The sequence below is a fragment of the Lagenorhynchus albirostris genome, chromosome 14 (assembly GCF_949774975.1).
Source record: "Lagenorhynchus albirostris chromosome 14, mLagAlb1.1, whole genome shotgun sequence".
Classification (NCBI taxonomy): Eukaryota; Metazoa; Chordata; class Mammalia; order Artiodactyla; family Delphinidae; genus Lagenorhynchus; species Lagenorhynchus albirostris.
In genome coordinates, this window is record NC_083108.1 from 64,336,964 (window position 1) to 64,359,389 (window position 22,426).

Below are 22,426 nucleotides of genomic sequence, written 5' to 3' on the forward strand. Positions count from 1 at the left end.
AAGCCATTCAGGAAGGCAGAGTAAAGACCTGAGCCAAAGTGAGAGCAGGCTGAACAGGTGGGTCCAGCTGGGCATGCTGTGGTCCACGTCTTCAGTCATCCTGTAGCTGTAGCCCCTACAGGTACCTCCCTTCTGGTAGAAGGAGCCCCGAGGATTGGAGGAAGACAAGCATCAAGGTCCATGTCCCTGGATATGCCTGGGGGTGGGGGTGGGGCAGCAAAGAAAAAAAAAAAAAGGCTGATCCAGCTGAAGAGGCAAATGTAAAGAAGGTAACAGAGAAGTGGGCTGGAGGGAGGAAGAGGTCCCATCAATGGAGACCTGGACTGTCAGGCTTCCAGCCTCTGCCTGAAGGTGACACATTCAAGACAAGAGCAAGGGCCTTGGAGCCCCACACAGATGCTCTGCCCCTTCCCAACCGCGTGACCGCATGAAAGTCACTTTTCCTCTCGAAGCCTCCTGACTGGAGCTACAGCCCAGTTCACAAGAATGTTAGCTCTGAATTGAAATGCATGTAAGGCCCCATTTTGCAGGTGATCGCTGAGTCACCCGCAGAAGGCAGTCGGCAAATGTCCTTTCCCTCTCCCTCCTGGCACAGCCTCTGCCCTTCAGACCAACATGGGAGCTGTACTTTGGGAAGATGAACTTGACAGTGGATTCCTTCGTCTTTAGCTCCCCAGCCTTTTGGAGCCCTTCCTTTGCTTGGCAACACAGGGGCCCACGGTCCAGGGGAGGTGGAGGGGAGAGGTGCCCAGTGACTAGGAATAATCAGTCAAGTCTGACTCACAACCGCCCGGCAGGGAAGCCTCAACCAAATCAGAGGTTTCATAAGAGACGCCATTTCATTAGGCCCTGAAGGAAGGATTTGATTTGGGTAGGATGTCACAGAGGCTGGAGAAGAAAAGACAGAGACTAGAGAGGCAGAGGGGTTAGCTATTGTTATGACTTTTCTAGAACTCCTTTTCTCCAGGTGGGGGATCAAAAAACCCATGGTGTGGTGGGAAAAGCCTTGAGGTAGGACTGACCTGGTTTTATCTCAGTGTTACCTCTTACCAGCTACGTATACCACCTGATACCTCATCTGTTAAAAATAGTATCATTCTGGGACTTCCCTGGCAGTCCAGTAGTTACGACTCTGTGCTTCCATTGCAGGGGGCATGGGTTTGATCCCTGATCGGGGAACTAAGATCCTGAAAGCCACGAGGCCCTTGTATCATTCCTACCGTCCAGGGTTGCTGTAAAGACTCAGAGACCATGCACTTAAGGTGCCCAGAACACACAAGGTGTTTGAAATGGTTGTTTCCATCAGCCCAACGGCTGTTCTTTGTAACAGGAGATGATCTGTTCAGTCCCACTCAGCTGTGACTCAGTGCCTGTGCCTGCCCCATAGTTTGGAGGTCTCCTGAGAACTGAGGACCCCCTCAGCCTCTGAACGGCACGTCCTGACTGCTGAACATAGCCTATTTTACAGAAGCAAGAGGCATCCTGAGCTTCCCAATCCCAAGTGACTTAAGATGGCCAAGTATTTACCCGACAATAGCTCCATTATCAAGAATCCTACCCTTTCCTCCAACTCAAACAAATGGACCTTTGAGCAGGGTTTGAGGAGTAATTGAAAATCTGAGCATTAGTTAGCATCAATATATTTAAATTTCCTTTCCAAGTATAATTCATTCAACTCTAAGTGAAAATATTAAAAGCACTCAAAGTGTCCCCATAATAGGATGTGTGTCACATCCATTTTTCTTCTCAACCCCAAGACTGTGGCCTGGTGAAAAGAACCATAAACAAGGATTTAGGGGACCTGAGTGCTAGTTTAGGTTCTGTCACTAACTTTGCAGTGAGACTCTGGGAAAGCCATTCATTTCTCTGGTTTTGTTTCCCTTGCAGTAACACTGAGATGACCCCATCTCATTTCATAAATTTATCTTGACAAGCTTTTTTTGTCTTTTTACTTTGATACTGACAAGTTTTAAAACATCAGAGTGTGCAGAACTGGAAGGAAGCCTTTGAGATCACACAATAGGGAAGGAAGGCTTCAGCTTTACGCCACGTGTAATTTCAAGTCCTCTCAAAGAACCCCATTTACCACTTGCAGGGCTGACTGGAATTGTGTGCCCATACTTCCCCACACCCCATTCCAAGACCCAAGAGGATGCCTTGCACATGGTACTTTGGGTTGAATTAAATCTTATATTCCAAATCCTACTCTTAAAAAACGAGGGGCCTGAGCCTCAAAGGTTGTCGGCTGCCTGGAGCCTACCAGAGGGCAGTTAGGACTCTGAATTTAAAGGTCGTGGGCAGAGGCCGTCCTGTGGCACCAGCTGATTCCAGAGGTCCACCACCTCTGCACCTCAGTTTCCTCCTCTGTAAGGTGGGAACAAAACTTTCCACAAGATGGTTGTGAAATGAAAACGTTGTGCTTTTTCTAAAGCCCTTTCTGTGAAGTGCACTCCAAATGGACGAAGTTTCAACGTCTACGAATTTTTATCAAAGCCAAATGCCTTAGGCACATAAAGCTCATGGCTTTAAAATACCTGACCTGCTAATTGAAGCAAAACCCGTAAGGATTTTTGCTGGCAATTAGGTCAACTTGAAATAGGCTTCCTAAGGACTACTTATTAGCATGTGGGTCATCCCTCTACTTCAGGATGAGAAAATAGGTTAAATGTCCACGCTCCACCACAGTGTAGGTTCAAGGACAGAGGCTGGGCGTGGCCACCTCCACCAGTCTAGTGTCAAGCTTCAGTCAAGAATAAGGTGTTTAGGGCCTTTGTGTACCTGAACCAATCCACTCGACAAGCATGTCCGGTCCCGAGCACCACGCTGGAGGGGACAGAAATTGTGAGTGGCTGGAGTCCACATCACCCGGGGAAGGAAGAGTCCACTTGGTGATGCAGGGCCTCAGGAGTGGCCTGAGGTGCAGGCAGATGGGGAAAGTGCACTAGAGGCCAGGCCATTCTCTTTCTTAAACTCAGAGGGAGGTCTGCTGTCTTATTTTTTAAAGAATACTCAAAGCTTTCTTAATAATGATCACTAAAGTTTATTTCAGGGATCCCTAATTAACATTTTATTCCATCTAGTGCAAAAGAATATTAAGAAAAACTGAGAACATGTACCGACTTTGGGTGATACCTAGCAACCAATGTTCCAGTAGGCCGAGTGGAGCTACACCCTCAAAGTCAGACACACACCCCTTCCAGAGGGGCTGTGCCATGGAACACGGCATTGGGGTCTGCTCGGCCCCTCCCGTACAGGCACCAGCAACAGGAAGAGGGGATCAAGAGAGGCTGTTAGCTGGGTTCACACAAAACTATTTAAAATTCATGAGTCTTTTGTGTACACTGCAAAATGTGTGATGGAATCAGGGGGCACCAAGACTCGCTATTCCAGAAATGCTTCAGGGTTTGATAGATCAAACCAGGATTCCAAGCGGTGAGCCATGATAGGGCTCCTTGAGAGCAGGAAAAACAAAGACCATACACACAGAGATGATATCCCCAAAGCAGCATTTATTTACCCACTGAATTCCAAAACATTTAATTTAGAAGTCTGGCATTTCATAATTACCCATCTTGATCGACATGGGCTGACACACATGGCGCTGTCAGGATACACAAGGACAATAGCCAAATAGTTACAAAAAAATAAATCCATGATTCTTAAACAGTCGCAACCAAAAAAAAAAAAAGTTACAGGTATCAAAACTTTAGATGCATTGCATTGAAAAGAAGGTTTGTGCACATCATAATTTAAAGAGGCAAACAAGGCGCTACTGAAACCTCACGTTAAAGTTTATTAAGCTGATGGAAAGGAGCAAGTGGTCTCTCATATCAGCTTCCCTTAACAGTTTTCCATTAGCTAAGAAAGAGGTGGGAGGGGTGAATTCACTTTTGCATGCACAGATGTACTGCTTTAACAAAACACTAGCAGCTGGTTTTAAGTGGACCATTTAAATACCAACTGTAGCCTGTGTGGTTAATTCTCCTAACTTCCCCGAGGCTTTCGCCTGCACTTCACCTAGATCAGCAGGCATAGGAAAATGCCTCCTTCAGAATGCACCTGTCTGCACAATTCAGAAAGGGAGCTCCTGTGGGCTCAAAGCAACCATCAGTCCAGCAATGCCCATAAATTTATCTGGAACTGCTTCCCGGGGGCAGAGAGCAGATCTGAGTAGCTGTGCTGCCATACAGATAGGTTTAGCACTAGATACTTAGTGACTGTGGTGAGGAAGGACCGGTGGTGATGGGGTCGGGGCGGGGGTGGGCCGAGGCGCTCAGTTGCCTTCTCCGGCTTCCTCGTCCTGCTGGTCGCTCGTCCAGAGGGTGAGGTTGTCTCGCAGCAGCTGCATGATGAGCGTGGAGTCCTTATAGGAATCCTCGTTTAGTGTGTCCAGCTCGGCTATGGCGTCATCAAAGGCTTGTTTGGCTAAGAGGCAGGCCTGCTCGGGCGCATTCTGGATCTCGTAGTAGAACACGGAGAAGTTGAGGGCCAGGCCCAGCCGGATGGGGTGTGTTGGCTGCATGTGCTCCTTGCTGATTTCGAAGGCTTCCTTGTAGGCTGCCTCTGAAGCTTCGACCACACTGTTTTTCTTCTCGCCAGAAGCCACCTCTGCCAGGTAGCGGTAGTAGTCGCCCTTCATCTTCAGGTAGAAGACCTTGCTCTCATACTGGAAGTCATTGCAGTTCTTGATGAGGAACTTGTCCAGCAGGGCCAGCACGTCATTGCACACTGTTTCCAGCTCCTTCTCGATCTTCTCCCGGTAAGCCTTAACCTTCTCCAGCTTCTTCTCATTCCCGTCAGCCGTGGTTTTCTGCTCGATGCTGCTGATGACCCTCCAGGAAGACCGCCGGGCACCGACCACATTCTTGTAGGCCACAGAGAGGAGGTTTCGGTCTTCATTGGAGAGAGGTTCGTTGAGCTCGGTCACCTGCAACATCCCCAAAAGATAAACACTGAGACCCGAGTCTGAAAACCCTGGAGAGAGATCTTCCCTTCAACCCAGTCAACAACCCTCCTCAAAAACAGGATTACGGACAAGCCACTCAAGAAAAACCAACTGGACAAGGATCCTATCTGAAGGGAGACTGCAGTCTAACAGAAGAGATAGATATTAACTCAAAATATTAGTGATAAGGACTCTGAAAAAGTCATAATAATTTAGGCCTTCTAAGATGCCGCCTTCACCTTGGCGGAGGTGTGGGGATAAAGATGTTGATGGAAGGTTGTGAGGTGCTGGTGCACAAGGAGGTGGTGGGGAAAAGCCCTGAGGCTCAGCTATTCTGCGTAAGATATTCTCACAGTAAAATCATACAATTCCTTTGTCAAATATCCAAAGGTTATCACAGACTGGAAGTCCACTTCCAGCTTTCTATTCTAGAAAGAACCAATCACACCTCCCTCAAACACTTATTAACAAAGAAGAGTTTCCCAGATGAGCTCAAACACCACACAGATCTAGTGGCCAGAGTTTCACCCTGGTTACACGTGGAACCCACTGGTAAACCCAGCCCTCCTCCAACCCAAAACAGATGCATTAGTGACAATAAGGTGTCCCCAGCCTCTGCTGAAAGGAGGCATAACTACTCAGCAGCAAGCTTTACTCTGACCTACCTGACAGGAAACCCTGACTGCCCATCAAGGATGGAAGTACCAATTATTTTAAGTGGAAACGTTAAATTTCAAATTCTTCATGATGCCAACTGCAAGCAAGCCAGCTGTGTCATCAGTAGAAGGAACACTGGACTTTGCTGTGTTGAGCTGTGCCACCAAAAAGTCATGTTGAAGTCATAACCCCTGGTACCCATCAACGTGACCTTATCTGGAAACAGGATCATTGCAGGTGTCATCAAGTCAAGATGAGGTCATACTGCATAAGGTGGATCCTATATCCAATGACTGGTGTCCTTATAAGAAAAAGGGAGATCTGAAGATGAAAGCCATTGCCATGTGATGATGGAGGCAGAGACTGGAGTGATGTGTCTACAAAGGCCAAGGATTACAAGGATTACCAGGAGCTACCAGAAACGAGGAGGGGCAAGGGAGGATTTTCCCCTAGAGCCTTCAGAGGGAGCACAGCCCTGCCAACACCTCGATCTCAGACTCTAGCCTTCCAAACTGTGATAAAATACATTTCTCTTGTTGTAAGCCATCCAGTTTGTGGTGGCTTTGTTTGGTGGTCCTAGGAAATTAATACAGACTTAGAATCAGAAAACTCTGGGCCCCAGCAAAGCCACTAACACACTAAATTGGCCTGTATCTTCTATAAAATGGGGGGATTCCTCAACTATGTTACCTACTGGGAAAGGTCTTTAATTTTAAAAACAGAAAAAGAAAAAAGAAGAGCACTTAGAAAACCACAAAACTCAACAAAAAGGCATTACTTAAATCAAACTATAAGGACAGAACTTGCTCCAATGGAAGGGAAAAGCCAAGTCTGATGGAGAAACTTATTAACAACATAATAAAACAGACACGCTTACCATGGATTAAGAAGACTGAGCAGCAGAGAATCAGAAGTTTAAAAAAAATGAATTAAAAAGGATGATAGGTCTATTTGAAAAATTAGTAGTTCAAGAACACAAGCAACAAATGTAATCATTAAACGTGTAAAATTAGAAAACTTGTGCCAAGTTCTTAAAAGTGAAACACGCAACTGTCTACCACCACCTCCCTCCTCAACAAATCCCAGACAAAATAAAAATACCAGCTCCCTCTTCTAACTTCCCCATTTCCCTGTCCCCAGAACCCCTACTCTTCTGCTGCAAATCATTAGCCAGGGATGGCCTCTCCCTCTTTGCCTAGTCAATCAACCCAACCCACTTCCTCCTTCAGCGTGGTCTTCAGCTACAAGCCGCCCCTGACATTCCCCAGGAGGGCTGCCTGCAAGCCCGGCTCCTCATTCCTCCCCACAAAGACAGGAATGGTCTCCACGCTGGTCTGGGGCAATCCCCTCCTCTCTACTAATCCACAATCCATGCTCCCCTCAAGACCTGTAACCCCACTAGTTTTCTCCTTCAGGGAGTGCCTTTAAACACACTTGCTTACTAAAAGTATAAAGAGACATTGTAGATATTTTTCTGATAATTTGGCCTTTTAAGGAAGCAACCCTTATAAATCAAAATTCCATCTCAAATACTAAGACAAATCTCAGAATGCTTGAATCCTTTAGCATGACACTTTTCTAGGCCAATATTCAGTAAAACAAAACATGAGGCAAGAAAAGAATTTGAAAAGCTCCTCAGATCTTCCAATAAGTAAATCCAACTAAGGCCACTTGATGTTAAAATGCAAATGACATCCATAAGGAGCCACTATATACTTCATCCTGCGACCAGTAAAGCTGCTTTTGTTGGACTACTGCAAAGACACCTCATAGTATGTCCCCAGAGCACATCATTAAAATTGAGTGCATATCTGAAATATTTATATATCACACAGTGTTCGCACAAGGGGTGGTATCATTACTCAAAAAAAGTCTTAAGGGCTTCCCTGGTGGCGCAGTGGTTGAGAGTCCACCTGCCGATGCAGGGGACACGGGTTCGTGCCCCGGTCCGGGAAGATCCCACATGCCGCGGAGCGGCTGGGCCCGTGAGCCGTGGCCGCTGAGCCTGCGCGTCCACAGCCTGTGCTCCGCAACGGGAGAAGCCACAACAGTGAGAGGCCCGCATACCGCAAAAAAAACAAAAAATCTTAAGACATCTACAGTTTAGCCTGAGCTAGCTGTGTAACATTCAACAGAACACAGCTTTTCTGGGCATCAAAAGTCAAATAAGGGGGACTAGCCCAAACAGTCTCCAAGGACTTCTTCAGCTCTGAAATCCTAGGATTCCATTTTTCCTGAGCAACTATAACAGGTGTGGTAAGGCCTGAGGTCAATACTATTGAATATCAACATAAATGTGGGTGTATCTGTAGGTTCCAGGAATCCGAGGATCCCTGCTCCATCAGGAATAAAATGCCAAAAAAGGCTACTGGACAATATTTATGACACCTTCACAAGAAAAATCATTGACTAGGAGTGTCAGTGTTTATGTAACGATCACCTGGTGGCCTGCCAGTCTGAATGAATCACTATCGGCATCAGCTGAGTGTGACTAACGGCTACACAAGAATTGTTCTCAGAACCCCAGCCAGGGCCTAACTAGGAAATAACTGGATACGTTTAAATATAGTGTGTTTTAATACTCCTGGATTACAGCTCGGTTAACAAAAGGAAACTTATGGGAGGAAGACAGTTTTATTACTTGATCGGATAACTAAAGAAAATTGGGAGTTTTCCCCAGATTGGAAAATTACGGACTGAAGTAAAATCAGATGGTCTATTAAAACAAGATTTACAGCCAGTCTTGGCTGGTGATACTTACTGCAAATAACCTTCGCTAATGTTAGTTAGCACGAGTTCCCAACACTTCAAATTCCAAAATACGGGAGCCAGGAGACTTCAAGAGAAGTCTCGTCACCCGCTAAGAGGCGCAGACACTGGGAAGCAAATGGTGTAGGGAAAGGAAAGCAGGAACGGGTCCCAACCACCCTAAGACTAAACCAGCGGGATGGCCATCTGCGGAGTCTACGGAGATGATTTACTGCATCTCAATAATCACAAGTTTCCAAATGGTTTCTAATAAGGAACAAAGACTAAACACGGATTTCTCGAGATAGAAGAGACCCAGACAAAGGTTCTCAACCTTCTTTCTACTCCAACTCCAGTTTCAACACTCTCGTTTCCGTCGCACACCAGGTGCGCCCAGTGCGGCCACCCCAGACATCATATCTTCACGTGGCTATATCAGCTGCCAGGGGTTCCACCACCTCTGCTTGCAGCCACTCTGCTGTCTTGTTCTCCTGTCCACCTCCCCACCCCAGGTAATCCTACTTACAGGCTTCCTGAAAACCTTAAATTGATGGACCCTTCCCATTCAGGAAGGCTCTCCTCTCATCTCCTTTGAGGACTGGACTCCCTGCCAGCCATTCTGCTCATGTACATCCTCACCACGCAACCTTTGGCTGCACCAACTCCTTTCACCCATTTTCTCTGCTCTGGACTACACAGCATTTCTGAAAGTCACGAACAACCTGGTCGACTACGAATTCATTTATCTTCCTATGACACCACTGGCTTACTCAAAAATCCCTAAGGGCCTCCTCCCACTAACTCACAAGGCAATAAACTATGTGTTTGTGAGTAAAAATAGACCCACTGCCAAAAACAGCCCACGGACTATTTGGGAAAATTTAAAGTTCTCAATCTGGGAAACATCCAACCTCAGAAGGAACACTGAGCAAACAAAAAAACATCACCCCTGAGCTGCCAAGCCACACTGCTCAAGTTGGGGTTGATGCGACTCCTCCTGAACAGCGCTCTCATCCTTCACAGCTACACACACACAGCACAGCCACCACCCCGAACTTTATAGCTACCCACACCCACATGCTACCAGCAAGCTTGCTTTTGATATAAGAGCTTATAACAGAAAAAAACAATCCTCATGAATAATTATGTAAACATAACCACATCATAAAATCTTTAAGCTTCTTTGGCAGAACCCTGTATATATTAAAAAAAAAAAAAAGAAAGGTGAGCTTGAGGGATGAAAGCTTTTTTGGCTGTTTCCCAAGTTAATGCCCCGAAAGTGAGGATTCTGCCTGTACCCCAGCTGGCAAAGCACCTGCCATTGGTCACCACTTGCCCAAGCCTGGAAAGACTGCCCTCTGTCTAAACCAGGGCGAGACTGCAGTTCTGCAAGGCTGGGAGAGGGGCCAGCTTCAAGCTCAGAGCAGGTGAGTTCAGGTTATGAATATTCACTTTAAGCTTAACATTAGTCAAAATAGCTCGCTTTGTATCGTTAAGAGACCACCTTTGTCTTGCTCTGAACATAAGTAAACATTTTCACAGGTCTTGGCAGGCATTATATATAACCCCATCTGAACAGCGTCACTCTATCCTACTGCCCCTGAGGCACCAGGACCGAAGGCTTCAGAAGCTGTGCCAGTTCCCATCACAGGGAAGTGCCAACACCCACCACCAAGGAGGGGATGCCACTGCGGCGAGGAGTGGGAGGGGCAGCCTCAACCTGGACACCTCGGAGCATCTCACCAACAACCTAGACACTGAAATTTGGGGGCCTCTAGGCTTACAAAATATACTAAAAGCAATATGGAAAAACAATTTCCTAAAACACCACAACTATAATGTAACATAGTCTTGCACTTCTCAATTCATAGCAAGAACTCAAATTCAATTAATACTTTGCTTCTTAAGCAAAAAAACTGGTCTTCAAGAGAACAGCACAATCCAGATGAGTCTGCCTTTCATGCTCCCCTGCTGCAGCTAAGAACCGTAAGTGGTAGATTCTGTTTTTAATCAAACTTGGCAAAAATTACTTACATCTAATAGAGGGAATTATTTGTTCAGTAAGCCCACTTATGTTAATGGCTTGGAACTTAGTCACCAATGATGACAATGGCTAATAGACCAGAAAGTACACTAGAAAGAAATATGATTCCTTAGCCTCATGGGGCATTGTCACAGTGGTTAAAGTGATAGCTCTAAATTTGAGAGTTCAAATCTTCCCTTTACAACTCAACCTTGAGAAAATTAATCTCTTCAAATCTCATTTGTAAAATGGAGTTAATAACAGGATCCATCCAGAGTTGTTCGCAAGATTAAATGAAAATGTACACATGGAATAAAAGCTACCATTTACTAACTGCCTAATAGGTAAAATGATAAATTTCATAAACTTGATGAATTGTAACATGGAAAACACATCTGGGGTATCCCCTCCCAAACCGTTTTTCTGGAAAAGTGTGACACTGCAGTCTACCACTAATATTAAATTCCAGACAATGATGAGAAAATACATTTTTGGTTTCCTTAAGGGAGTAGTGAGGTCCTTGACTGTGGGAGCTCTTCCGGGGATAATGCAGCAACCCCAAATCCAGATGGGGACAACTCCCACGTCAGTGCAGCAAAGCTATGTGAACTGTTCACCAACTGAAGTGTCTTTTAACTGAGGATATTGCAAGAATAATGCAGAGACTTCTTCCTTCCTCAGTCAATACGTGACAAAGCGATACTTACATGGGAAACACGACTTGCTATTTTACATAGATTTCAAACGGTCCTACCAATGTGGCTTTAAGATGTCACACTAACCACAATTCTGGTACACCTCAAAATCATCCCTAGTTTCAATAACTGCAACATGGGTTAGGTCTCACCCTGGGCCACTCAGCTGTGCTCTCCTTTTACATACCACCTGCTCACTTCCCCATTTCCCAGGATCTCACAGCTGTTGGAATAACAGCCTCTGGCCACTGGTTGGACCTCTTCCCCTCCGACCCATTTCCTTAAGCTGCAGCTTTGTTGCCTGCACTTAAGATTGCTACAGATATTCTTCAAGTCCTTCAGACATATTTCTCCCCGTCCTTTGTCAACTTTGTAATCAATGTTAAAACACACCATGCCATCCCAAACAATTTTGACATTTTAAAACTTCATGATTGCCCCTATGTTTTAATATAAAAGATGACCAAGGGCAATAAGTGACATGACTGAATTATGTCTGTCCATGAATATTCACTAGAAATCTATCTGGTTAGTTACTCTCTTTCCTTAGAATCACTTAGTATTATGCACAAGTATTTTTATGCCACTTTATGGGTTTATCTCGTAGTTCTCATAAGATGGTACTGTACTCATTTTATAGAGGTTATGAATTGTATAAGGGCATTCCAAGCCTGGTCTAGAAAGGACTTGGGTTCGAGAATCTTTCACAGTGTTTCTTTCTAGTTAAGGGACAAGGTACGAGATGGGGGAGAGCTGGAAGAAACGTCTTTACTTCACTTCAAAAACATTTCTTGCCTCTTCAAATTAGGACGAAAGGCAGGGAACTGCAGTTCTCAACTGATGTGAGCCAACACCTTTGTTTCCAACATGCGTGATTTCTTAAAGCCTTACTGACAGCATCCTCCAGGTGACGCTGGTAGCATACGGAACATCAATCATTACAGGCAGGCAATATTATTAGCTACCATTTAAATTATAAAGGAAACAGAAAACAAGTTAGAAGAATGAAAGCTGAAAGCCCACTTGATAGTAACACGAACATTACAACTTACACACTTTAGAGGACCAGAAGACAAGAGATGTGAGCTTCAAGGTCACAGAGTGGTGGCATCAGAACATCCCCTCACTCAGGTGCGGTCGAGAAGCCTACTTACCTGCCCTGAAGAAAACCCACACAAGCCCAGAGGGTTATCAGAATTCCAACTCTTTCCAAAAGCTATATTTTAGGTCTATGATATTAATGAAATAGGGACTGAGTCTTCTCAATAAAATTAAGAATTTAACATACAAATATCAACTTAACAGGTAAAACATGAGAAACAGTTTTCCACTGACCCTTGCCAAGTCCTTTCCAATTAATATATTCCATTAATTTAGATGACCAAAAAAAAATTATTTAATAGAGGAAACAGGCATACTGACCAAAAAAGTTCTTATTTTTTAATAGGAGTTACCTTGAGGGAATGTTTATCACAATTCTGAAATGACATAATTAGAGTATGCACTGAATTTTCAATGGCCTATCCAACCCATCAATCATCTCAGATACAGATATTACATATTCCCAATACATGAAAGGGTCCATTAGTTTGCAAAATCCTACCTTAATGTCTCAGAGAAAATCTGTGTACACAAGTAGGTAGCTGCAGGAAAGCATCTTTCAAGCCTGCTTTCGAAGACCAGAAAACCAATTATTTTCTCTCCACAAACTGTATTCCATTCGGTTACATCTCTGTATTCTTTCCTTACTTCCAATTGCAAGTTGCCTCGGGTTTCCTATAGCTCCAGAACTACATTCTAGTCATTTTCCCTTAGCCTCAATTCACTTTGCTTCCAGCCCCATCCCTTCTTTATTCCCCAAAAGGCTCCTAAAACTGCGGCCTTCAAAGTGCCACTTGCAGGATAGGCGAGGGCCTCACTAAAATGTCCAGAAAGCGGCCTCAACCGCAAAATCCCAGTTCCACTCGGTGACTGGGGAGAAGAGGCGCACTTAAGTGTCACTTGCTGTGTGGACAGAAGTGGCTTTATCCCAAAGAAGATTAAGCTCAGGACCCCTTCCAAGGAAATGCACTCAGTCAGTCCTGTTTCTGTGAAATTTGCTAAACTCATATACCCTACTTTTTTTTTCTTATAAGACCCCCAGAATTACACAGACTTCAGGTCCCAAACCTAAATCGTCCCTGGTCTGGATGAAAAGCTCCTACCTGGCCCACAACACCATGATCAACTCCGCATCACCAATGAATCAACAAATGGGTGGTGGTGGTTTCCAAACACCTGGTTCAACGTGTGACGTGAACGACATGGAAAAGATAACACTTCTTACCTGGATAATCCTAAACACGGACCTCAACAACATGTTTCATATATTAATATCAAAAGCTTTAAAAGGAATTTTTCACATGACTCTGAAATTTTACGGAGCCTCGATATTTGTAGTTTTTTCTTTAGGAAATCCCCTCCCAAGGCCCTAAGAAGGGCAAATGAGCTATATAACCCAGGGCAGTAATTCTTGAACTTAAACCCAATAGCACTTGCCATGAGGGCTGGTTCAAGTGCAGATATGAGTCCCACCCCTGCGAGTTTCTGAGTCTGTAGGTCTAGGGTGGGGCCCCGGCGGATCCTCCCACGTCTCAGGAGGTTGTGCACTGGGTGAACATGGCACGTTGGCGGCCGCAGCTGTGGCTCTACCCCTCTGTGACCTTGACGCAGAGATAAGTAATGTTTATTAAAAGAAAACGTGAACTACTGTGAGGAGACAGGGACAGTGGGAGGGTCACCGGAACTCTAGGTCTCAGACACGCAGGTGGTATCTAATCCACCGCATTGGCCAGGGTGTGGCCGGCCGCGACTCCTTCCCCGGAAATGGAGCTGCAGACGAGTCTCCAGGGGTCTCGGGAAGGCAAAGGCACAAGGGCTCGCCTCCCCCAGGCGTCAGGACCCGTTTTAGTCTCCGGGCAGATGGGCGCAACATCCAACCTGGGAGGGGGCCCCAGGCCCGCCGCGCTCCCGCCCGCGTCCTCGTCGGACTTCAGGATGGGGGGTCTCCGCACACAAAGCGGACCCCGGGCGCGGGAGAATGGAACCAGAACGATGCCGGCGATCAGAGCAAAAGCGGATCGACATTACACCGAGTTCAGGTCGTGGCAGAGGAAACCAGGAGAGACAGGGCGCCAGGAGAGACCGGGCGCCACTCACTAGGTGATTCTTTATTACAAGTTGGGGTGTGTGGAGGAAGGCGAGAAGGGGTGACCCAGCCTGGCAGAACGGTCCAGGAGGAGAAATGCGGCTCCCTCACCCTCCCTCGAGCACCCTCCCCCACCCGCGGCTCCGAGCTGGGATGCCGCGACCCCCGCCCACCCCCGGGGTCCCCGCCGCGCCCCCTCCCTGGACACCCCCCAGGCCCGGCCGCAGGAAATGGCTGGGCGCGCGGCGGGCGCGGGAAAAGCAGGCTGAGAGCGGGCGGCCGCGCCCAGTGGGGCGGCGGGGTTGCCCCTGGCCCAGAGGGGGCCGCCGCCCGGCTGCCCACCCCTCCCCTGCGCCGGGCCCCCGGCCGGCCGCCCGGGCTCCCGGCGCGCTCACCGCCTTCATGGCGGAGGCCATGTCGTCGTAGCGCTCCGCCTGCTCGGCCAGCCGCGCCCGCTGAAGGAGCTGCTCGCGGTCCCCCATGTCGCTGAGCCCTGCCTCGCCTCGCGCCCCGCTCCGCTAGCTCGCCCGCTCGTCTTCTCCGGTCGCAGGGGAGGCCGCCGCCGCGCACGCGCACTGGCTCGCCGGCCGGCCCAGGCTGCAGGCAGCAGGTAGCGCCGCTCGCCCTCTCGCTGGCTCGCCCCGCGCGCTGTGGCTCGCGCCGCGGACGCCGCCTAGGGAGGACAGGCGGCCGCGCGGGGGGATGGGAGGACGAGAGGACGCCTGCGCAGTGGGAGCGGCCGGGCCGGGCGGCGCGGTGCTGCGCGAGTGGGGGGGGGGAAGGGCGGGCCAGCCCTAACGGTCTATTTCAAGGTGACGTCACCTTCTATAAATAGCTGAGGCCACCGCCCCGCCCCAGAGCCGCGCAGGCGCCTAGCGAGTGCTGCATTTTACCGCCGCAGAGGTGGAGGTGGGAGAGGGGAGGGCTGGGGTTGGGACGGCGGAGCGGGGGTGGGGGTGGGGGCCTCGGTGATGGCAGCCGTGCAGTCTGCGCACTGTCACGACCCCACCCGGAAAGGCGTCTCTGAGTCCAGGTTAGAGGTCTGGCTTGAGAAGGGCCCCCAAAGCAAATAAACCTAGTGCTTGGGGAAGCCAGGAGGCCGCGTGCTGGAGGGACGGACGTGCCCCGGACCCGCCCCCGCCCAGCCTGGCCGAAGGGTTTCTAGGGGCCACACCCTGAGCTTCGGTCAACACTGGCCGGGCAGGATCAGGTCCGGCCTTTGGGGACAGCCCCAGGTACTTTCACTCACTGCATCCCCTTCCTGGGAAGTGGCCTTGTGCAGACTGTGCCCTCCACGGGAGGAGAGACTGAGTGGCCCCGCTGGGACGGGTAAGAGTCACCACACACTTGCTAGGAGATGGGCCGGTGCTAGGCCTTTCCAGGTATGATCCTATATAATGCTCACAGCCCTCCACCCCTGGTGGGCCCTGCTGGCCTCCCCGTCTGTCAAAACCAGACTAGTGACTTGCTCAACGTTACACAGCCTGTAAGTGGTGGCAGGTTCCTCCTGTGGCAAAGAGGAGAGTGGACCAGCTGGTCACTGAGCCCAGTCCTGGCGTTCCATGCTGAGGACCCCTGGTGCCAGGCGCTGGTCTGGGTCCCGGACAAGGGAGGAAAATCCCAATCACTAAAGCATGGCCAGACTTAGTACAACATGCCAAGGAGAGTGCAGGTGAAGGGGCCTTATGTTCTCTGAGCATTTTATTGAGCACCTACTGCATGCTCAGCACTAGGGGAAGGAGTAGCCACAGAATAACTAAGATACAGCCCCTGCCTCTGAGAAGTGGAGGTCTAAAAACCGAAGAGCAGGTAAGCTGGACCTTGAAGGAGGTGAGAGTCAGCGAAAAGGTATTAGGGAGGGGGGTCCAGCAAGGGTGAGGGCTTGGTAGTGAGGATAGAAACAAAATGGGGAGGAGAGAGGCCTGGCAGTGGGACATGAGGTGGGATAGAACAAGATCATGGAATGTTTTCAGTGCCAGGCTGAAGATTTAAGGCTTTATCCTTAAGTAATCAGGAGCCACCAGAGGCATGGAAGCCATATTTCAGGCCCAGAATCTTGCTCCACAGAGTTAGATGCATTAGAAGGGAGAGGGAGGGACTGGAGAATGGGCCTTTTCTGGACCTCAGTTTCACTGTCTGGAGCACTGGACTTGAAGGACTGTTTAAATCACTGTAGAATAGGAGAAATCCTGGAATGTCAGAGCTGGCAGGACCCTTAGACTCACCACGGTCCAATCCCTTATCCTACATAAGGGGAGAGTGAGGTATCAGGGGGAGGAGAGGCTGACCCCAGTTTGCACAGCCAGCAGAGCTGGGACCTTCATACTAGGTCTCCTGCTTCCTGGGCTGCCTTCTACCTGCTGTGATGCTACAGTGAGGACCTCAGTACCCATGACACAGCGTTTGGGAGGAAACCCCCACCCCAGGCTTCTCCATGCTTTGAGGATTCGCCTTTGCTAACTACAAATGGAATCGAGGTTAACAAACCAGGCTGATCTTTCCCCTAGTGAATATCGTTAAAGAGTGTGGTAGATAATAACTTATCATCCACCGTGGGCCTGATGAGGACAGATTCCCGTGAGAGGTGGAGGAGGGCCAGCACTGGGGGGACCTCCACAGTTCCTTCCAGCCCTTAGAGGGGTTAGAGCCCTTCTAACTTCTTATCATGTTGGACTGAGATTGATTTCAAAACAGTAAAAATCAGATAGACTGGAGCATTCTAAATAACTGATTTTGACATTCATAAATGTCAAATGGGGGACAACTTTGGTTCGCCCATAAAGCTTTGCTTTCTTTCTCACCAAACTTCACTGTCTCCACCTCCTCACCACCCACCCACCACCCCCACCTCAGCCCAGTGTACTCTGGCTCTACCCCCACTCCTCCATCTAGATGGCCCTTGCTGTGGCCACCAATCCAAGGTCACTGCACAGTCCTCACTTTCCTGGCCCTCTTGGCTGCACTTGGCACAATTGCTCGCCCCTCCTTGACAGGCTCTCCTCTTAGCTTTCATGACCTTGCACTCTCCTGGCTCCCCTCTGCTGCTCCAGCCACTCCTCTTCTGTCTCCTGTGTGAGCTTGTCTTCTCAGCCTACCCGGAAATTCGGGGGTTCCTCAGAGCTCTGCCCAGGCCCTCTGCCTTATCCTGAGCGACCTTATCCACGCCCACTCTTGAACGGAAGGGGACATCTACCACGTTGCCAGCACTGGGCCAGGTGCTTTGCAGAGATGGGCATATTTTTTCCCTCAAGATACCCCTGTAAGGTAGGTAGGATTTCCATTCCCATCTTACAGATGAGGAAACTGGCTTGAAGATGTTCCATGTCTTGAGTAAAATCACACAGCTGGTAATCAGCAGAGCCAGGATTCAAGCTCAGTTCTGTCAGACTCCTAGGCCTGATGGCCCCACGATGTCGTGAGGTGTGAGCTGACAAGGGGTCAAGGTGTGACTCCCCTTTGGGGATCATTCAGATTGTAAAAAGCACACACAAGCCTCCCTCTTGTAGCTTATACACTTATCAGCATCCATCTCCTTCACCCTTGGGAGAGAGCTGCCCACTCCCCAAAGTCTTGTAAGTAAAGCCAGGATGACCACCTTGGATAGGTCACCTACTCCCAGGGGTCTAAGTCCTATCAAGCAATGTAGCTTTTGAACAATTTCCAAGAGGGCCTCTGAACCAAGGCAAGGGGGCTGATGATCAAGGTCAGACACACTGTGTGGCCCCCAGAGCTCCGAGCAGGTACCCAGAGCAGGGGCCAAGTCCGCTGCATCTTTACCTGGCAGGGTCTCACTCAGGGAACAGAGCAACACTCTCCCCCCAGCTATCCAAGGACATGTGTGTGATGTGATGGGGAAGAGGATCTGAACTCAGGTCTAAATCCTGCTCTGCCGGTTACCAGCTGAGTACCCTTGGGGAAGCCCCTTTTATTTTTGAATTTAATTTATTTTTTTATACAGCAGGTTCTTCTTTTTTTTTTTTAATTTTATTTATTTATTTATTTTTGGCTGTGTTGGGTCTTTTTTGTGGTGCGCAGGCTGCTCATTGTGGTGGCTTCTCTTGTTGTGGAGCAGAGGCTCTAGGCACGCGGGCTCAGTAGTTGTGGCGCACAGGCCTAGTTGCTCCGCAGCATGTGGGATCTTCCCTGACCAGGTCTCGAACCCGTGTTCCCTGCATTGACAGGTGGATTCTTAACCACTGTGCCATCAGGGAAGTCCTTAGCAGGTTCTTATTAGTCATCAATTTTATACACATCAGTGTATACATGTCAGTCCCCATCGCCCAATTCATCGCACCCCACCCCCAGGAAACCCCTTTTAAATGGGACTGACCATCCTGTTTCTTAGGGTTGGGGTTCGGCAAGAGCACATTCACACCCTGCCTGCACCAGCCATCACAACTGTAGAAATTTCCTTGCTGCACCCCACCCTGAGCCAGTGGTAATGACTGCTTCTCACGCAGGACTGGATTTCCAAAGCATTGCCAGAGCCCTCTGCCAGAGCCCCGTGAATAGGTGACCCAGAAAAGGCACGTCCTGCTTTTTTCCTTGGGTGTCCTGGGACACTCTGAGCTCCCTGCGAAGTCTGGGTGCCAAGGGACGTGTTACAAAGAAGCCCTGGTATTGTTCTGGAGAGATGGCGTTCACACAGTCAGCATGGTTACCAGCTTGAGACGGAGGGGCCACCCACCCACAGGTTCGTGTCACCCAGATAGAATTTTCTTTCCCCTCCCCCCCCCCAAATGCAGACCTCCTGCTGCCCGGGTGAGCCGGCTGATCCCAAGCCAGTGATGATAGCACCACCACCAGGAGCAGCAGCTCTTGCTGTTAATTGCTGGCTGTCTGACTGGCTTGGGGGTAAACACTTGACCCACCTGTACCAGCTCCCCAAATCCTCACAACTCTGGGAAAGAGGCTGTTAACCCCATCGTATGGAAAGGGAGACCTAGAACAGTCAGGTGCTTACTCAGTGGTCAAGGCGGTCACCCGCGGCCTCCCACTCATGGCCACTCTCTGCCAACTGCCTGGGCCCCAGTGTCCTTTCACTGATACCAACTTCCACCCCCTGTGTCTAAGATCAGCCTGAGTGCACAGATTTTAGGATCAGCCAGAGCCTCCCGCCACTCTTTGAAAGCCCGCTTTGGGAGCAGATCGGCTTCCATGGCAGCTTTTGGCATTAAGAAGTGTGAAAATGTCCTGGTAGCTGCAATCTGTGAGCTGGCAGAGCTCAGAGCCCCGTTCTCAGCACCACCCCCCCACCACACACACACACAAGTTTGTTCAAAGGAGCTCAGCTCTGGGGGAGAAAGTGAAGCTGTTGCCTATGGAATCGCAGTTAAAATGAGGGTGAAAAAGGCTTTCGCTTCAGTTCGGCAGATGGTCAAGGAACTTGTGTTTCTTAGCCAGAATTTTCTAGATCCTTTGGCTGGAACCATCTGGATAATTGCCTCAAGCTTCTGTGTGGTTCTCACTAGGTCGCCCCAGGTGGGAGGGGCTGTGGTGGTCCAGGGAAAGCTGGAGGTCAGAGCCTGGAGTGCGGTGACTTCCAGTCTCTGAGCCTTGGATTTCCTGTCTGTGAAATGGGAGACTACACTGGCTTGGATGGCAGAGTTCTGTCTTTTTTCCAGCTCTGAAGTTCTAGGGTATGTCACCACTGGAAGTTCAGCAAATGACATGGCAGCTCAAGAGGGTGAAGCAGGGATGCCTCACAGGCCCAGTGTCTGGACCACATCCATACAAGGAGTGGAGGAAAGTAGCAGGACCTACTCCACAGCAGGCCACAGGCAGCGGGTGGCCAGCACACTCCCACTTGGTCAAGGAAATGTCGGTGTTATTGTTCCGACTTTACAGATGTGGAAGCTGAGGCCCAGGGAGGTTAAGTATCTTGCCCAACTGCAGTGCAGAGAGCAGGGAGCAGGAACCCGGATCCAGACCCACTCCACCATCACCATTCTTTCCATGCCCACCCCGACCTTCTGAGCACCTGAAAACGTTCTTTCAGTCTTTGAGCTGCACACATCAACAGCTGTCATCAACTGCTGCTTAAATCATAACCTTGGAAGTGAGGGTGAGGTTTGCTGAGTTTCCACCAAGGTTCCCTGCCAGGCAACTATGCTACAAAACAGCTTTTCCTCCCCAGTATGTTAGTAGGAGGCAAGCAGATTTCTACAGCCTTCTGTCTTCTTCCAGACAACAGTGGTGGGCTGGCCCTGACTCAGGAGACAAAGGGATCTGGCAGCACCAAAGACAGAGGAGAAGGCTGACTCCAGGGGGCTGGTCTCTGCAGATAGCCCTGAGCTGCCGCTGGGGTCATAGGTAGGAAGGACACGCTTTTCCCCTTAAAAGATACAAGCTCCTCCACCTGGCCCTTCATGGCCTGGCCCTGGCCCACCTTTCCAAGCTCAACACCTACTTGTTGGACATCCTAGGACCACCGGGCTCACAGAGCCTGCCCACAAGTTTCTACCAACCTTCCCATTCTTCTACCTCTTCCTCTAAGTCTTTAATACCCAGCTGAAATCTTACCTCCTCTAAGGAGCTTTCCCAGGTCTCCACCAAGAAGCACTCTCTCCTTCTGCTCACTCCCACTGTGACTCTGGAATCCACCACCTGCATGGACTTCTTTTGGTAGGATTGGTGTTTCCTGGCCAGCTACTAGGCATCAAGCCCTGTGCTATGCAATTTCATCTAATCCACGATCTCATTTAATCCTCATGACAATTGTGAGGTGGGGAATTCCTCTTGTACCCATTTAAGCAGATGGCGAAAAGGAAGCTCTCTTACCCAAGGTCTTGGAGCTAATAGGGGCAGAGTCACTCTTTGTCACTTATACCACCTGCTTCCCACTTCATAAGGAAGTTGGCATTTCCCTCGTAAAATGTAAACACTGGAGGACAGGGCCTGTGTTTCATTCATCATCTGACGCCCTGGGGTGCCCCTCTTCATGAGTGCTGAATCGAATCTGATCACACCTTGTGCCTATTGCAGAAATGCCACCACAAGAGCCCTCTTTGTGAGTGGCCAAGGCCTTCCAGGAGGGAAACGCTTTAAATTGGCTGATAGCTAACTGACTGGCAGCCTCGTGGAAGATAAGACCGGGGAGAGGGCCAGGGGGAGGGAGGCAAGATTGCAGGGGCTAGGAGGGGGCTGAGAGGAGGAGGAGGAGGAAGTCTCCCAGATGAATTTGGCCACCTTGCAGTTACTTGGAGTATAAGATCTGGAGTTGCCAGACGCGGCCTCAAATCCCAGCTCTTCTGCAGTAGCTGGGATAGCCTGGGCAAGTCGCTGCACCTCTCTGAGCTTCAGTTTCCTCATCCGTAAAGTGGGCCTGTCGCTCACGTTGAACCTCCCACCCCCGGGGCTGATGCCAGGAGGAAAGAGGTTGTGGATGAGGGAGAGAGTGGGTGCTGCCTGCCAGAAGCCTGTGACAGTGCTGTTACTGCCTTTATTTAATTAATCAATTTATTCATTCATTCATTCATTCATTTTTGGCTGCGTTGGGTCTTCGTTGCTGCGCACGGGCTTTCTCTAGCTGCAGCGAGCGGGGGCTACTCTTCGTTGCGGTGTGCGGGCTTCTTATTGCAGTGGCTTGTCTTTGTTGTGGAGCACGAACTCTAGGCGTGCAGGCTTCAGTAGTTGTGGCACGTGGGTTCAGTAGTTGTGGCTTGAGAGCGCAGGCTCAGTAGTTCTGGCGCACGGGCTTAGTTGCTCTGCAGCATGTGGGATCTTCCGGGACCAGGGCTCAAACCCATGTGCCCTGCATTGGCAGGCGGATTCTTAACCACTGCGCCACCAGGGAAGTCCCCTGTTACCTCCTTTATATGGGACAGTTGGAGAATCAGCCCAAGCTGAAATGCCCTCCCTGTGAAACCACTGGGCCCTGAAGGCCTGGGGGCAGCATGGAACTCACAGAATCACAGACTCACACTAAGGATCTTGGAGACAGCTCAGGCTGGCTTTCTTTCTCTGAGAGACAGCACTGCATGATGGGCCATTAGTCAGCTCTGCCAGCAGATGGACCTGGCTTCAAATCCAGCCCCCACTTATATGTGGCCTGGTTCCTCATCTTCAATATGGAATTAAAAATAATTCCTCTGCCACAGCTCTTTGGGAGGATCAGAGACCCAGGCAATGAGAGCTGGTTTTAGTGTTAACTATGGGGAACTGAGGCTCAG

General features: G+C 49.3%; 1 protein-coding gene across 5 annotated transcripts; it reads right to left on the minus strand.

Annotated features, from left to right (window-relative positions):
• Positions 1–3,489: 3,489 nt before the first annotated feature.
• On the minus strand, positions 3,490–14,921 carry YWHAH (tyrosine 3-monooxygenase/tryptophan 5-monooxygenase activation protein eta). Of its 5 annotated transcripts, XM_060121492.1 has the most exons (3): positions 14,651–14,684; positions 13,607–13,770; positions 3,490–4,927 (listed from the first exon to the last, which is right to left on the minus strand). In XM_060121492.1, exons 2-3 carry the CDS (start codon positions 13,607–13,609, stop codon positions 4,274–4,276), a joined length of 657 nt encoding a protein of 218 aa, XP_059977475.1. In that variant the 5' UTR covers positions 13,610–13,770; positions 14,651–14,684; the 3' UTR covers positions 3,490–4,273. The 5 variants fall into 5 exon arrangements, 4 of the variants coding, with proteins under 4 accessions (XP_059977475.1, XP_059977473.1, XP_059977477.1 ...); XM_060121490.1 differs by lacking the exon at positions 13,607–13,770 and having other exon boundaries at positions 14,651–14,921; XM_060121494.1 differs by lacking the exons at positions 13,607–13,770; positions 14,651–14,684 and adding an exon at positions 6,480–6,497.
• Between the last annotated feature and the right edge of the window lie 7,505 nt (positions 14,922–22,426).